The sequence below is a fragment of the Lemur catta genome, chromosome 19 (assembly GCF_020740605.2).
Source record: "Lemur catta isolate mLemCat1 chromosome 19, mLemCat1.pri, whole genome shotgun sequence".
In the NCBI taxonomy this organism is placed as follows: domain Eukaryota; kingdom Metazoa; phylum Chordata; class Mammalia; order Primates; family Lemuridae; genus Lemur; species Lemur catta.
This window is the reverse complement of record NC_059146.1, coordinates 15,031,767-15,046,705: the sequence shown is the minus strand read 5'-3', so window position 1 is coordinate 15,046,705 and position 14,939 is coordinate 15,031,767. Positions and strand designations below refer to the sequence as shown.

At 39.7% G+C, this 14,939-nt stretch overlaps 1 protein-coding gene across 3 annotated transcripts; it reads left to right on the top strand.

Moving 5' to 3' along the window:
* Positions 1 to 326: 326 nt before the first annotated feature.
* LOC123624540 (cytochrome c oxidase assembly protein COX18, mitochondrial) lies at positions 327 to 9,181 on the top strand. 3 transcript variants are annotated; one of them, XM_045532458.1, is made up of 6 exons: positions 327 to 783; positions 1,965 to 2,065; positions 2,989 to 3,152; positions 3,507 to 3,628; positions 5,315 to 5,422; positions 7,950 to 9,181. In XM_045532458.1, the coding sequence occupies exons 1-6, from the start codon at positions 451 to 453 to the stop codon at positions 8,121 to 8,123; spliced, it is 1,002 nt and encodes a 333-aa protein (XP_045388414.1). In that variant the 5' UTR covers positions 327 to 450; the 3' UTR covers positions 8,124 to 9,181. The 3 variants fall into 3 exon arrangements, with proteins under 3 accessions (XP_045388414.1, XP_045388413.1, XP_045388415.1); XM_045532457.1 differs by having other exon boundaries at positions 3,504 to 3,628; XM_045532459.1 differs by lacking the exon at positions 3,507 to 3,628.
* Positions 9,182 to 14,939: the final 5,758 nt, after the last annotated feature.

Sequence of the window (14,939 nt, the reverse complement as noted above, 5' to 3'; positions counted from 1 at the left end):
AAAAACCATCCACCAACCGTAATTCCACTACAAATGACACGATTAGCTTCGGTGAAAAAGAACAGAAGGTACACACCGAAGACTAACGTTACAAGGCGAGCGCTCTCTAGAGAACACCCGACCCGGCCTAGGGCAGCCGGTCTGGCCCTCGGCTCCGCAGTTCCGGTCCGCTCTCGGAGTAGCTCCACCCCAGCAGCGGGAAAGTTCCGCGCGTGCGCAGTGGGCCTACGCAGTGCCGCGTGGTGAAGGCGGGACTTCCGTTTCTCTTGCGTAATTTCCTGGGCGACGCAGACGTCACCGCCTTGACTGGAAAGGTCAATTGCGGCTGCGGGCGGGCTGGTCCGCACTTTATGCCTGGTATCACCGGCGCATGCGCGCGGCGGCTTTGGCCGACCGGCGTTTTTCGCTGGTCTGCGAGGCTCGTGTCCTGAGGTTCGTCGTCGCGCAGACATGCTGAACCGGCTTGGCGGCCGGTGGCTGCGGGCGCTGCCTACCCTGCAGCTTACGGCTCGGGGCCTGCCGCCGGTGCCGGGCCCGCCGAGTGGTGCCAAGCCCCCTGCTCTCCCAGTGTGGGCGGTGGCATCAGTCTCTTCAGCTGGCGCGGGCGGCTGGTACGAGGCCCTGGCCGCTTCGGCGCCGGTGCGGGGTGCCGAGGACGTGCTGCTTGCGGCGCACGCCGCCACGGGCCTGCCATGGTGGGGCAGCATCCTGGTCACCACCGTGGCCTTGCGTGGCGCCGTCACGCTGCCCTTGGCGGCCTACCAGCACTACATCCTGGCCAAGGTGAGAGGCCCCGAGCCAGGGGTGCACCCTGCGCGTGCACCTCCGTGCTGGAGGATGGATGGGTGACGCCCCCCCAAGGGTTTATGATCCCCCGATACCGCGTGCCGAGTGCTTAGTGTTAATCGTGGCCACTTTATTGCTAAAAAATGTAACTAGCATTTGATATGTTAAATAAGAGATGTTTGGTAACGTGTACCTCATTTGGTTTGCGCTACTGGGTTTGTGCGCCGTAGCGCACGCAAGTGGTTACTAAACTAGTGCTCTAGAGAGAATTGAGGCAAAGCAATCAGCAGGAGAAATTGTGTGGAGACACCCATAGAATTACCGTTTTAAAAGTCTTAACAGCCAGTATGTCTGCAGCATCTTTCATCCCAGAGTATTCCAGCTGATCTTTCTTATTAGGAAAAAACTACTAAGCTAGTAGTTTGTGAACTTGATTTCCTATCTGGGCCCTCCCACTTACAAGCCTGTGTCTGGATAGTTGCAGTCACTTGTTAGTGCTTTATTCTCTCGTCTGTGGCATCAGGATAGCATTACCTCCCTTGCCTGCTTCACAGTGTTATGAGATAAAGTCAGATAATATGGGTTAAAGTGCTTTGAAAACAATGAGGGATTATTGAAATGTGAGATTTCAAAAATAGTGACTTTCATATTTTCAGGTTATTAGGAAAAAAAAACAGAAGAAAAACAGGAAGGGAATCAGGAGCATTAAGGCAGTGAGCTACTTCACAGAAAGGTTTAACACAGGGCAGGAATAAATGCAGTTTTTATTTTTGATTTTGTGTCTATCAGAGTCTAATAAAGACTCTTAATAGACTGGTGTTTTCTCCGTTTATGTTACCAGGAAATATAGAGATGGAGGAGTAAAACCCAGGATGCAGTTCTCATTTAATTCTTACAACCCTGTGAAGTCGGTGCTGTTAAGTATTTTATATGTGGGGCAACAGAATTTTAGAGGTTAATTTACTTGCCCAGGATGACCCAGCTAAGTGTACAATTTGAATTTGGTTGTGACTGAGAACATTTTAAGCAAATTAACATCTCATGCTTAGACTTTAGATTTCTTGACATGATCAGTGGACCACCTTTTTAAATGAGTTGAGGGAATAGAGAGTAAAATTTTTAGTATGAATAAGGATCCTTTATGTGCTTATAACAAATTCTACTTTTTCTTCAGCTAGGTGGAAAATTTGCAGCCAGAGATTAAAAACATTGCCAGGCATCTTAACCAAGAAGTTGCAGTTCGTGCAAATCAGTTGGGATGGTCCAAAAGAGTTGCCAGGTAAGGTAATTTTTTTGCAGGTAAGACCATGAATATATATATATATATATATGAAATGTGTAAATGGTGATGTTAATTATAGGTTTTGGTAGTCTGGAGCTTTGACAATAAAGTAGTTATGTAATCTTTCATATTTTAATAAGTCACTATATGGCATGATAGTTTTATATACTGGACTGAAAGCAAAGAAGTAAAGCAACAAAGATAAGAAGAGCATGTTTCTGTTCTTGAGGGACTCCAGCCCACTGAAAAGACAGACCTGTAATCAAATAATGATGGCATTGAATTAAGTACTGTATAAAGAACATCAGGGAAGTCTTCACAGGATGAAGATACTCTTGCCATTCTTTTGTGATATTGGTCAACAAATGACACAGGCTATTTTCAAACTTGACCCTTTCGAAAAGGTACAGCAGGTAATAGCGCACAGGAAAGGGAAGCCCCTTAACACACCTGTGACAACTAAAACCCCTACACAAATGCTTTAGCTGATAACCACAGCATGGATATATTTGTGCCATGGGGATAAAGCACAATTAATAGTTACATGGCATTTTCTCTTTTTTTTTTTTTTTTTTTTGAGACAGAGTCTTGTTCTGTCTCCCATGCTAGAGTGCCGTGGCAGCAGCCTAGCTCACTGCATCCTCAAACTCTTGGGCTCAAGCGATTCTCCTGCCTTAGCCTCCAGAGTACCTGGGACTACAGGCATGTGCCACCACGCCCAGCTAATTTTTTTCTATTTTTAGTTGCCTGGCTCATTTTTTCTATTTTTAGTTGAGACGGATCTTGCTTTTGCTCAACTCCTGACCTCAAGTGATCCTCCTAACTCAGCCTCCCAGGGTGCTAGGATTGCAAGTCTGAGCCACTATGCCTGGCCTCATGACATTTTCTCTTTGCCCTTTTTTTCCCTTCCCTCAATCTAGGCTCACTTATCTAAAGACTATGAGGAGGTTTGTTTCAGAGCTGTATATTCGGGATAACTGCCACCCTTTCAAAGCCACCGTGTTGGTCTGGATTCAGCTTCCAATGTGGATCTTCATGTCTGTTGCTCTCCGGAATTTTAGCACAGGGGCAACAAATTCAGAAGGTAATTATTATACAAGGCTGCTTCTCCCAGATGAGTTCTCTAAGGTGTGTTTATACTCCCCAAAACTCCCCATATTTTCATCGTTAGAATGTTTACTGTGTTCCTTACAAGAGAACAGAATTTAATATTTTTTTTAGTGTAAGATTTTAAAATCTGTAAGTGTACACAGATCAGCTGTGTTGAGAAAAAACATTTTGTGTTGAGTGAAAAAAAATGACGTGAAACTAACCTGAATAAAACCAGTGCAAATCTTTACTGTAAAGGATACCTTATTAGAATTGTCAGACTACTGTTGTATTTTTGTCTGCTATTTTTAGGAATTCTTTTGCTTTATTTATAAAACTATTTCAGCAGGTTTTTCTGTTCAGGAGCAGTTAGCTACTGGCGGGGTCCTGTGGTTTCCTGACCTTACTGCTCTCGATTCCACTTGGATTCTGCCTGTCTCTGTTGGTGTCGTCAACTTATTAATAGTGGAGGTCAGTGGCTTTAAATGAAATTTATTTGCCATTTAAATATTTGGGATTTAATTCATTGGGATTTTCTTCTGATATCAAATATACATTGTGTTTGAGTTGGTGGAAATAGCTCTGAACTAGTATTGACACTCTTGGTGTCTAGTCCCAGATCAGACATTGACTTAGACCAGATCCTTAACTTCTCTGGGCCTCAGGATTCTTATAGTTAAAATAAGAGCACTGAATTAGAGTATTTCCAAAGTCTCTTTCAGCCTTAAAATTATTCTCAAAACATTCTAATTTATACAGTTTTGTGATTTGCTTTTGGTAAAGATAGTAATTAAGATCCCCAAAAAAATCTAATTTTATTCCCACAGTACAGTGGTGTTTTGTGTGTATGTTTAAAGGTGAATTTGTAGGCAGGGAACATAGTACCTTACTGCCATCTTCTTGCTATATAGCCTTAGAAGAGTCATTGAATTTCTTTATAAGATGAAGTGGGGAAAGCACATACATATAAAATATGACCTGTCAGTCATTTTACCCATTATCCCATGCTGCTTTACTCAACAGTTTAGGGAAAATATGCATATAATTTCTTTTATTTATTTATTCATTCATTCATGAATGTATGCATGCATGTGCCTGAACAGGGACATACAGCCTATAATTTCATAAGGAGTTGTTCTGAGACTCTAAGTAGAACATAGACTGAACTGGAAGAAACCTTAGAAATGATTTACCTCAGTTGAGATCTTACAGATTTCGAGTCTACCAATCTAATCTAATGTACTGGTAAATCTAATATGCCCCTTATTTTTTCGGATGAGGAAAAAGATGATAGAATCTGAGGCCTTGAGTGAAAGTTTCTTGAGGAAAGACTCCACTTGTAGTCTAAATGTGTTTTCCTAAGAGCACCTAGCACAGTTCTCTGCGGTTCGTATTCAGTGATTATTTGGTAGAGAAGGAAGTGATAAACACAGGGTCATGATGAGTTAATGTCAGTCCTCTAGTCATTTTCCTCTATACCATCTAATGACTAATAAAAGCTTATTCTTTCTTAACATATACTATATGCCAGGCACTGTTGTAAGCAATTTATATGAATCAGCTAATTTAATTCTGAGAGTAACCCTGAGAGCTAGGTACTATCATTATTATTCCCTTTTAAGGTGGAGAAAATGAGGCACAGAAAAGTTAAGTAACTTGTGCGGAGTTGCATAGCCACTGAAAATGAAAGGCTGCCATGTGAAACTAAGTTTGACTCAAGAGTTATAGTCATGGTGATATTAATAATTATGCAGAATTCTTACATGGAACTTGAAGAATCCCTTGAAGATAGGTACTGTTATATGAAGCATTGCCCTTGTGTTTTTTGGTACCAAATGTCAAAAAAGCACCATCTAAGAATTTTGCATAATTATTAAGTTCATTAAGAGATGATTGATCAAGCCAGGTGTATACCCATAATCCCAGCTATGCAGGAGGCTAAGTTAGGAGGCTCGCTTGAGCCCAGAAGTTGGAGACCAGCTTGGGCAACATAACTCAAAAGAAAAAAAAAAAGATGAATGATCAGTCATTTAATTTTTTTTGCTTTTATGCAAGTATAGGTGGAAGCCTTACAAAGATCAGTTTGTATTTGAAATCTTATCTGATTTAACATGCATTTTAATAATCATTGTGTGTGTATATGTTCTACCTCTTCAGATTTTTGCTCTACAAAAAATTGGAATGTCTCGTTTTCAGACGTATATTACATACTTTGTCCGTGTGGTATCGTTGTTGATGATTCCAATTGCCGCAACAGTACCTTCAGTGAGTAAGCACCAACACTGTGTGTAGCACGTGCTAGATCCTCTCTGTCTTAGCTTAAATTGCCCTGCCTCTTCTATTGGGCTTCTTCTGACTACTTGATCCCTTACTGATTTCAGAGTTTCTGTAATAACTAATTTACTGTCTCTGTCAACAAATGCACTTGAATATTTCTTGGGAGCTTGTTTGTAAGTTCTAGCAGGGGAGCGCAGCTACTTTCATACCCTTGACCGAAGACAGTCCTCCTCTGTCGGGGAAGGTCATCCTCTTTGACGGAGCACACAGCTTCGGGAGGGACGCACATGGAGCCGTGAGGGAGGAAGAAAGCACCCACCTAACCGGGCAGATCAGTCGAATCAACCCTGGTGATCAGTGGGGTGAGAGATGTTGCAGCCAGATTGCCCTCACATCCTTAAATATTTCTTGGGATTTGTTAATCTTCTTTTATGTGAATGTATCTTAATTCTCCTACTAAATCAAACTCTTTCCTACTGCTTTTTTTTTAATCTTGCAAAGTGTTTTTGCACAATGCTAGAAATATTATATTTGTTCTATTTGATTAATATATTGAATTCTTTCTGCCTACATAGACTGGACCAAGGAATTTAGCACTTAAGAAAGCAACAGAACTTTGTGCCAAGCACTATGGGTTAATGTATTAATATATTATTTAACCTCATAATGACCCTGTAAGATAGGTACACTTGTCTCTGTTTATACCTAATTAAGCTTATGCTAGAAATGGAAAAAGAAATGGTTATGTTTGCAGTTATTTCAGTCTTTTGTATATTTCCCGCTGATACTTTAGAAGTTGCTAAGCAAAAGCTGTGTCCCAGTGTATCTCAGAGCCAGCAGACAGACCACAAAGTAGAATTCGGTGTTGCTAGTAGTTAGGGTTCTATCAGCATATATAAAAGTGACTTCATAGTACTTAGGCATGATGTGCCAAGTCCATGAAGATATGAGACCCAGCCTGCTTCTCTCTCTCTCTGCTCCGTCATCCACAGGCTGAGATTTCTGTCTTCACGGCCACAAGCTGTGGTCATGATGGCTGCTGGAACTTGTTATCTTGCAGGAGTGACAAGGCGTGCTTCAAGTACAGTCAGCTCCATTTAAGGAGCCTTGCCAGGTGTCCCACCAGTCAGTTGTGTTTACATCTTCGTTCTGTGGCCTGCCTAGCTGCAGAAGAGGCAAGGAAATATGGTATTTTTGTTAGATGGGAGTGTACCCAGCTAAAAATTAGGATTTTATTACTAAGGAAGAAGAGAGATTGATACTTAGATGGCAGGATATAGTCTGCCATAGTTGGACTCTGGTATTTTTTCAGTTGGGAGATAAGTCAGATAACGATGATATCTAATATTTATTCAGCATTGACTTTGTGCCAACCACAGTTTTAAATGGTTATGTATGTTACCTGATAAAATTCTCCCAGCAGTGCAGTGAAGAAGGTACTGTTACAGTCTCCACTGTGGTGATGAAGAAACTGAGGCACAAGAAGGTTAAGTAACTCATCCCTGGTCACTTAGCTGTTAGATGACAGAGTCTTAACACAAATCCAGGCAGTTTGGCTCCTGCTTTTAACTACTGTGCTAATCTGCCTTCAAGGATATATTACTTTCTGCCTCTAAAGACTGACTTTAGCACAGATGACAAATGCAGGTGCTTAATGAGAGCCAGATATTCACACCATGTTTGCCATTCTCCATGAATCACCTCATTTACCACCACAGTCCTCTGAGGTAGATGCAGTACTATCCCCATTTTATAGATGAGGAAACTGAAGCAAGAAAAATAACTTATTTAAAGTTAAATAAATGGCAAATGAGATTCAGACCAGTTTGATTCTAGGACCTGGACTCAACAACTTCTGGTTTTGCTTCTGGTGCCTGATTGCCTTCTGAGGCCAAAGAAAAGTTTGGAACAGATGTATGTATAGGAGTGTTTTGAGAGACTTGTGGGACTTAGTCATTGACCTAATAAACTGGATGGATGGTAATACAAAAGAACGTTGAAGGTACAGCTGAGACTGTTTGTCTCAGAAGCCAAAGGAAAGGCATTCCTGACTAAGCTGAGAAACGTTACTGGGAAAAATTTGGAAGATAGATGACTATATGGGGAAAAATAAGGTCTAGGGAGGCTGAGTTTGCCATCATAAATGGCCATGCCACAGTATCCCATTTTCAGTATAAACAGCTTGCCAAGCCTCTTGGTGGGGAAAAAGTTTGCTTAATTGCCAAAGAGGGGAGGTAAAATCTCTCTTGGGCCTCTACCTGGGAGTTCCTGTCTATCACTCACTTTCTACTATAATTACCTCTCTTTTTGCTTTTTGGTCTTTTCTTTTGACCCCCTTTCTTGCCTATTTATTAGATCCGTCACAGGAATCTAATACCTGCTGCACGTCTTGCTCAGTCCTGGTGTACTTGTATTTACAGAGATTGTCATTTTATTTTTTATTGCTTGCCTATCTCTGGACCATGGTGTCCTTGCAAAATGTACAGGTGCTAACATTCATGTCTTTTCTTTATAGTCAATTGCTCTCTACTGGTTATGCTCCAGCCTCATGGGCCTTTCACAGAACCTGCTGCTGCGTTCTCCTGGATTTCGCCAACTTTGCAGAATACCGTTGACCAAGTCAGATTCAAAAACTCCTTATAAAGATCTAGTTGCTGCTTTTCATACCAAGTTCATTTCAAGAAAATGAGATATTTTTTCAATAATTTTGAAGTAATTACAAGTGTCACTATCACCTTAATGTATTTAGATTTAGAGATTGAGGTATGATTTAATTTGCCTTTATTTAAAATCGTGACCTTCATGAAATATTGTAGGTTGAGATGTAATCCAGATATATTTGAAAATAATTAAAGTCTATCAAGTGCTAGAAATGTATGTTTAATTATAAAAGAGTATAAGAATGAAACCAAAGTATAAAATTATACTTCTTTGGGGTATCAGAACTTTGGAGAACAGAGTTAGACACTAAATGATGTCAAATTATACCAAACACTCCCACATATTAGGGCTTGGAAAATAAGAGAATCCAATGAGGTGATTCTTAATGTTTTGGAGGTAGGGAGGATTATAGACCTATCTGAGCACACGATAAAAGGCTCTGTATGGTTTTTTCTTCAGAACAATCCTAGGACTCATTAAATGGGAACTTCATTGACACCCCAAAGGTCTTCCGGCAACTCCTGCCTAAGAAATTTTATTCTGATGGAAGATAATATTGATGTTGAGTTAATGTGTAGCTGAAAAGAAAAGTACTTGAAATACATGCAATAGGATAGTCCAACTACCTATAGGTATACAGCTACCTAATATGGTAGATAGTGTTGCTTCCCAGCCCTGCTCTGAAACAGTATAAAAAGTGTACATTTCTTTTTCTATAATTTAAGAAGTGTGGAATACAGGGTGTAGCACTATGTACTGCTAGAGCCCAAAGTGGAAAATCTTAAGCATTAAGTTTGTTTAGTCAAAGGAAGAAAATTAGAAGAACAGCTACCTACTGTGAAAGTGCTTTTTAAACTCTTTATTTGGAAGGGTTATGTACTCTAATAGACTTAAACTATGATAGAGGTTTAACATAGGAAAAATCCAACTGTTTGCTTGTTTAATTTGGAAAGATGATGAAATTAACTCTGGTTGAGATATTTAGGAATAAGTTTGACAGGTATTTGAGAAGATTATAAATTTTCATTGAATTAGAATATCAACCTGATTCTGAGAAACCTTATCATTCCATCTTTTTTTTTTTTTTTTTTTTTTTGAGACAGAGTCTCACTCTGTTGCCCAGGCTAGAGTGCCGTGGCATCAGCCTTGCTCACAGCAACCTCAGACTCCTGGGCTCAAGCGATCCGACTGCCTCAGCCTCCCAAGTAGCTGGGACTACAGGCATGCGCCACCATGCCCAGCTAATTTTTTCTATATATATTTTTAGCTGTCTGTATAATTTCTTTCTATTTTTAGTAGAGACGGGGTCTCACTCTTGCTCAGGCTGGTCTCGAACTCCTGAGCTCAAACGATCCACCCGCCTCGGCCTCCCAGAGGGCTAGGATTACAGGCGTGAGCCACCACGCCCAGCCTTCATTCCATCTTGATGTATTAAATAGTAAAATGAAAATTCAGGTGAAATTAATCAGTCATTTCTTTGAGTGATGTCTTTTAAATCTCTTAGTTGGCCTACTTAAATGAAGTTATGAAGTTTTTTTATCTTTATTAAAAAAATTTTTTTTTAGAGACGGGGTCTTGCTATATGACCCAGGCTGCTCTCAAACTCCTGGCCTCAAGCGATCCTCCTACCTCAGCTTTCTGAATAGCTGGGATTACAAGCACAAGCCACCATGCCCAGCTGAAGATTTTTAATATAAAAAATTTACTATAGAGAGAGGTAAGAATTTTGGTTGCCACATTACTGCAGTTCCCTGAGAATTTAATGGTACATGGTGGCAATTAAGATTAGATTCTCTCTTCCTGAATTTCCAGTCCTGATTTATGATTTATTACTGCAAATATTGATTTTTGGGGTTACAAATAAATTTTAGCAAGTAGGCAAATTCACAGATAGGAAAGCCACAAATAATAAAGATCAAAATTACTGTTGAGACTTATGTACAGTTGATCTTTATTATTTGTGGATTTCATATTTGTGAATTTGCCTACTTGCTAAAATTTATTTATAACCCCAAAATCAATATTTGCAGTAATTTTGAGGTCATTCATGGACAAAAATTTGAGTCACCTGACATACATGTTCTTACCAGAGGTCAAACACGGTGGCACTCTGCCTTCTTGTTTCAGCTCTCATACTATAAACAATTATCCTTTTTGCAACCTAATGCCATGTTTTTCTCATTTCTGTGCTTGTTTTGGTGATTCTACTGTTTAAAATGACCTCTAAGTATCCTTCTGAAGTGCTATATAATGTTCCTAAGCTCAAGAAGGCTGTAGTGTACCTTAAGGAAAAAATAATGGTGTTAAATAAGCTTCATTCATGCATGAGTTATAGTGCTGTTGGCAGAGATTTTAGTGCTATTGGATCAACAACATATTGTATTGATCTGCTGACAAAAAAATACCAAGGCTTGTAGGAACCTAACCCTGTATGTGCCCTAGGAGCACTGGTTCACTAATTCAGTGTTTGTGGACTTTGAGGACATAACTACCATAAATAATGAGAATTGACTATATTTGTAACATCTATAATCAAGGAAGCAGAGGTAGAAATGGTTGTGCTTGTTGTATATAGTAAAAAGAAGAAAGGGAATTTGAGAAAAATTTTGGCAGTTACAAATCATTTCTGGAACAGCGTGGCCCTTGCTGTGTGTATTACTGTGTACTGATTTGGATATTTTTCTCATATAATGAAATGAGGGAAATTAGTCTCCTTTCCCCACCTTGTCACTTTTTCTGGAAAGTCCTGTGACTCCCTGTGATACTGTGAAATATATTTGGGCTTCATCCTTGGTTCCTGAAATTCAGCTCCTAACACCATTGGAATCTGCAATTATAAGAGTGTTTTTTGTATGCTAATGAGATGACTGGTGGTTAGGGGTCCTAGAAAGCTCCAGAATTCAGGCTTGTCACCTGACCAAGTCATGATTAGAGTGTTGAAGCTTTCAGCATCACCCCCCAACCCCTGGGGAGGAAGAAGAGCTGAAGGTTGAGCTGACCACCAATGGCCATTGATTTAGTCAGTCATGCCTACTTAGTAAAGCTTTCATAAAATCCAAAAAGAACTGGGTTTGGAGAGCTTCCCAATAGCTGAACATGTGGCGATTCCTGGAGGATGGCATGTCCAGAGAGGGTATGGAATCTCCTCACCCCTTCCCACATAACCTTGTCCTATGCTTCTCTTCTGTCTGGCTGTTCATCCGTGTTCTTTGTAATATCCTTTATTGTTAACTGGTAAACATAAGTAAAGTGTTTCCCTAAGTTCTATGAGCTGCTTCAGCTAATTACTTGAGGATGGGGGGCTGGAGTCCTGGGAACTTCAATTTATAGCCGCATCTGGGGCTCGTGATTGGCATCTGCAGTAGGAGACAGTTGTGGAAAGGAGCCTTCTACCTGCAGGATCTGACAGTATCTCCAGGTAGGTAGGGTCAGAATTAGCAGACGCCTAGCTGATGTCTGTTTCAGAACTGGTTGCTTATGGGGAGAAATCACAAATTTTGATGACCAGAGGTGATCTTTATTAAATGCTGGAGTAGGAAAAAAAAACTCATTTGGTTTTTTTCTGTCGCTCTTTTTTCCTTTTTCTATTTTTTTTTCCCTCAATTTGAGGGAAACAGAGTGTCCCTCTTTTTTTCAAATAAAGGAATCTCCTTTCATGTGTGTATTTTACCTTGTTTACTGTGATTCCGCTTGATTTCAGAATGTATATTTGTATCCTTTTTTCCTGTTTTTTGTTTAGAGACAGGATCTCACTCAGTTGCTCAGGGTGGAGTGTAGTGGCTCAATCATAGCTCACTGTAACCTTGAACCCCTGGGCTCAAGAGATCCTCCTGCCTTAGCATCATGAGTAGCTGGGACTTACAGGCGCATGCCTCCATGCCAGAGTAATACTAATTTTGTTTTCTGTTTTATCTATCTGTGTGTGTGTGTGTGTGTGTGTGTGTGTGTGTGTGTCTGGAGATGGGGTCTCACCATGTCACCCAGGCTGGTCTCAACCTCCTGGACTCGAGCAGTCCCCCTGCATCAGCTCGCAAAGTGCTGAGATACTGGTGTGAGCCACGGTGCTGCCCGGCTTATCTTTTTTCTAATGTGTATTTTACCTAGTTTCTCATTGCTCTTCCATTGTCAAACGTTCAAACTTGAAATTGCTTTTCAGATATATACAAGAAGTTTGAGAGTACTAGGCCCTTCCCCCAGTTCCCAAAATAATTTCTGATAAAGTGGAGGGTAGCTGGGATCTTAGCATATGCTCGTGTATTGTAAACTGAGGCGAAGTAGTCGCCTGACTTCAGACTAGTAAATACTCTCTTTCTTCAGGTAGATTTTTTTTAGTAAACAGCAAATTGTATTTCATAAAACTGCAACTCTGTGTTCTTTGGTCCTATTTCCCCAACAATTTATCACAGTCTGGAGCAGTTCCAGAGCCTGAAGTCAGGGGGAGGTGGGCTACTAAATTGCGGCAGGACACACATGCTGTTAAGACCCTTTGACATGTTGATGTCTGGTACTCTAGCCTGTCTCCCCTCAAATGTTGAGGGACTCCTGACAGAGTTCTGTCCTGGGCCATGCGGAGTTCAGGAAGACTTTTGTCTTCCCAGATGGGAACTAAAGTCAGTTTGTATTATCCTTCCTTATCCCATAAAGAGGATCTACTTTAACAGTAGGTCTTATATTTATACATATGTTTATACATTTATATTATATGTGCAAATTTTATATGTTGATCTGTTGACGAAAATGTGACCAGAGGCTTATAGGAACCTAACCTTGTATTTTCCCTAGGAGCAATGGTTTTGTATTTGCTGATTTAGTGTTCCCAGTGACTAAAACAAAACTACCATGAATGACAAGAATCAACTATTGTACTTCAGCCCATGACGTGGTATTACAGCCATTCGCAGCATAACAACATTTTGGTCAATGATAGACTGCATGTATTATGGTGATCCCATAAGACTTTAATGAAGCTGAAAAATTTCTGTTACCTAGTGACATCGTAGCCATCATAAGGTCATAGAGCAAGGCATTATTCAAGTATTTGTGGTGATGCCGGTATAAACAAACCTACTACTCTGCCAGTCACACAAAACTACAGTCATGCATTGCTTAACAGGGATATGTTCTGAGATATACATCATTACGTAATTTCATCATTATGCAAACATCACAGAGCTTACTTACACAAACCTGGGTGGTATAGCCTACTACATACCTAGGCTATAGGTTACAGCCTTATTGCTCTTAGGCTACAAACCTGTACAGCATGTTAGTATGCTGAATACTGTAGGCAATTGTAACACAATGGTATCTTTTGTGTATCTAAACATATCTAAACATAGAAAAGGTACAGTAAAAATAGGGTATAAAAAATTAAAAATGGTACACTTGGATATTTAACCATCAGTGGAACCTGCGGAACTGGAAATTGCTCTGGGTGAGTCAGTGAGTGGGTGGTGAGTGAATGTAAAGGCCTAGGACATTATTGTCCACTACCATAGACTTTGTAAACACTGTACACTTAGGCTACACTAAACTTACAAAAAAAATAAAGTAACTGTGCTACAACATTAAAACAGCTACAAAGTTACTAGACAGTAGGAATTTTTCAGCTCCATAATTTTCAGTCCCATAATAATTTTTGGGACCACCATTGTATATGTGGTTTATTGGTGAGGACCAAAATGTTATGTGGCACATGACTGACTGTATAGCACATACAATTATACACAACGCATAATACTTGATAATAAAAGATTGTTACTGGCTTATATATTTACTATTTGTCGTTATTTTAGAGTGTACTCCTTGTACTTAAAAAAAAAATGTTGACTGTAAAACAATTTCAGGCAGGTCCTCCAGGAGGTATTCTGGAAGAAAACATTATCAAAGCAGATGACAGCTCCATGCATGTTACTGGCCCCGAAGATCTTCCAGTAGAGCAAGATGTGGAGGTGGAAGATGGTGAAATTGATGATCCTGACCTGTGCAGACTTAGACTAATATTTGTTTGTGCCTTAGTTTTTAACAAAAAAGTTTAAAAAATAAAAAATATTAAAAACAAAAAATAGAACAAAACTTATAAAGCTATAAAGAAAATGTTTTTGTATAGCTATATAATGTGTTTTAAGTGTCATTACAAAGAAGTCAAAAAATTAAAAAGTTTATAAACAAGTTACGGTATGCTAAGGTTAATCTATTATTGAAGAAAGAAATTAAAAAAAAATAAATTTAATGTAGCCTACATGCAGTGTTTCTGGTAGTGGACAAAAATGTCCTAGGCCTTCATATTCACTCACCACCCACTCACTGACCCATTCAGAGCAACGTCCAGTCCTGCAAACTCCATTTGTAGGGCATGGTAACCCCTACAAGGTGTGCCATTTTTCCTTTTATGCCATAGTTTTACTGTACCCGCTCTGTTTAGATATACAAATAATTATTGTGATAAAATTGCCTCATACGTTAACATGCTGTGCAGGTTTGAAGCCTAGGAGCGATAGACTACACCATATAGCCCAGGTGTGTAGTAGGCTATACCATGGAGGTATGTATAAGTATACTCTGTGATGTTCTCTCAACAACGAAATCACCTAATAACGCATTTCAAAGAAAGTATCAGCAATGTATGATTATGTATTCGTATGATAGTTTAAATCTGGTTCTTGAATTACAACCCACAGGCCAAATCTGCCCTCAGTCCTTTTTTTTTTTTTTTTTGGTGCAGCGAGCAAGCTAAGAATAGTTTTTACATTTTTAAATGATTGAAAAAAGTCAAAAGAACAATTTTTTGTGAGATAAAAATTACATGAAATTCAAATTTCTGTGTCCATAATAATTTTTACTG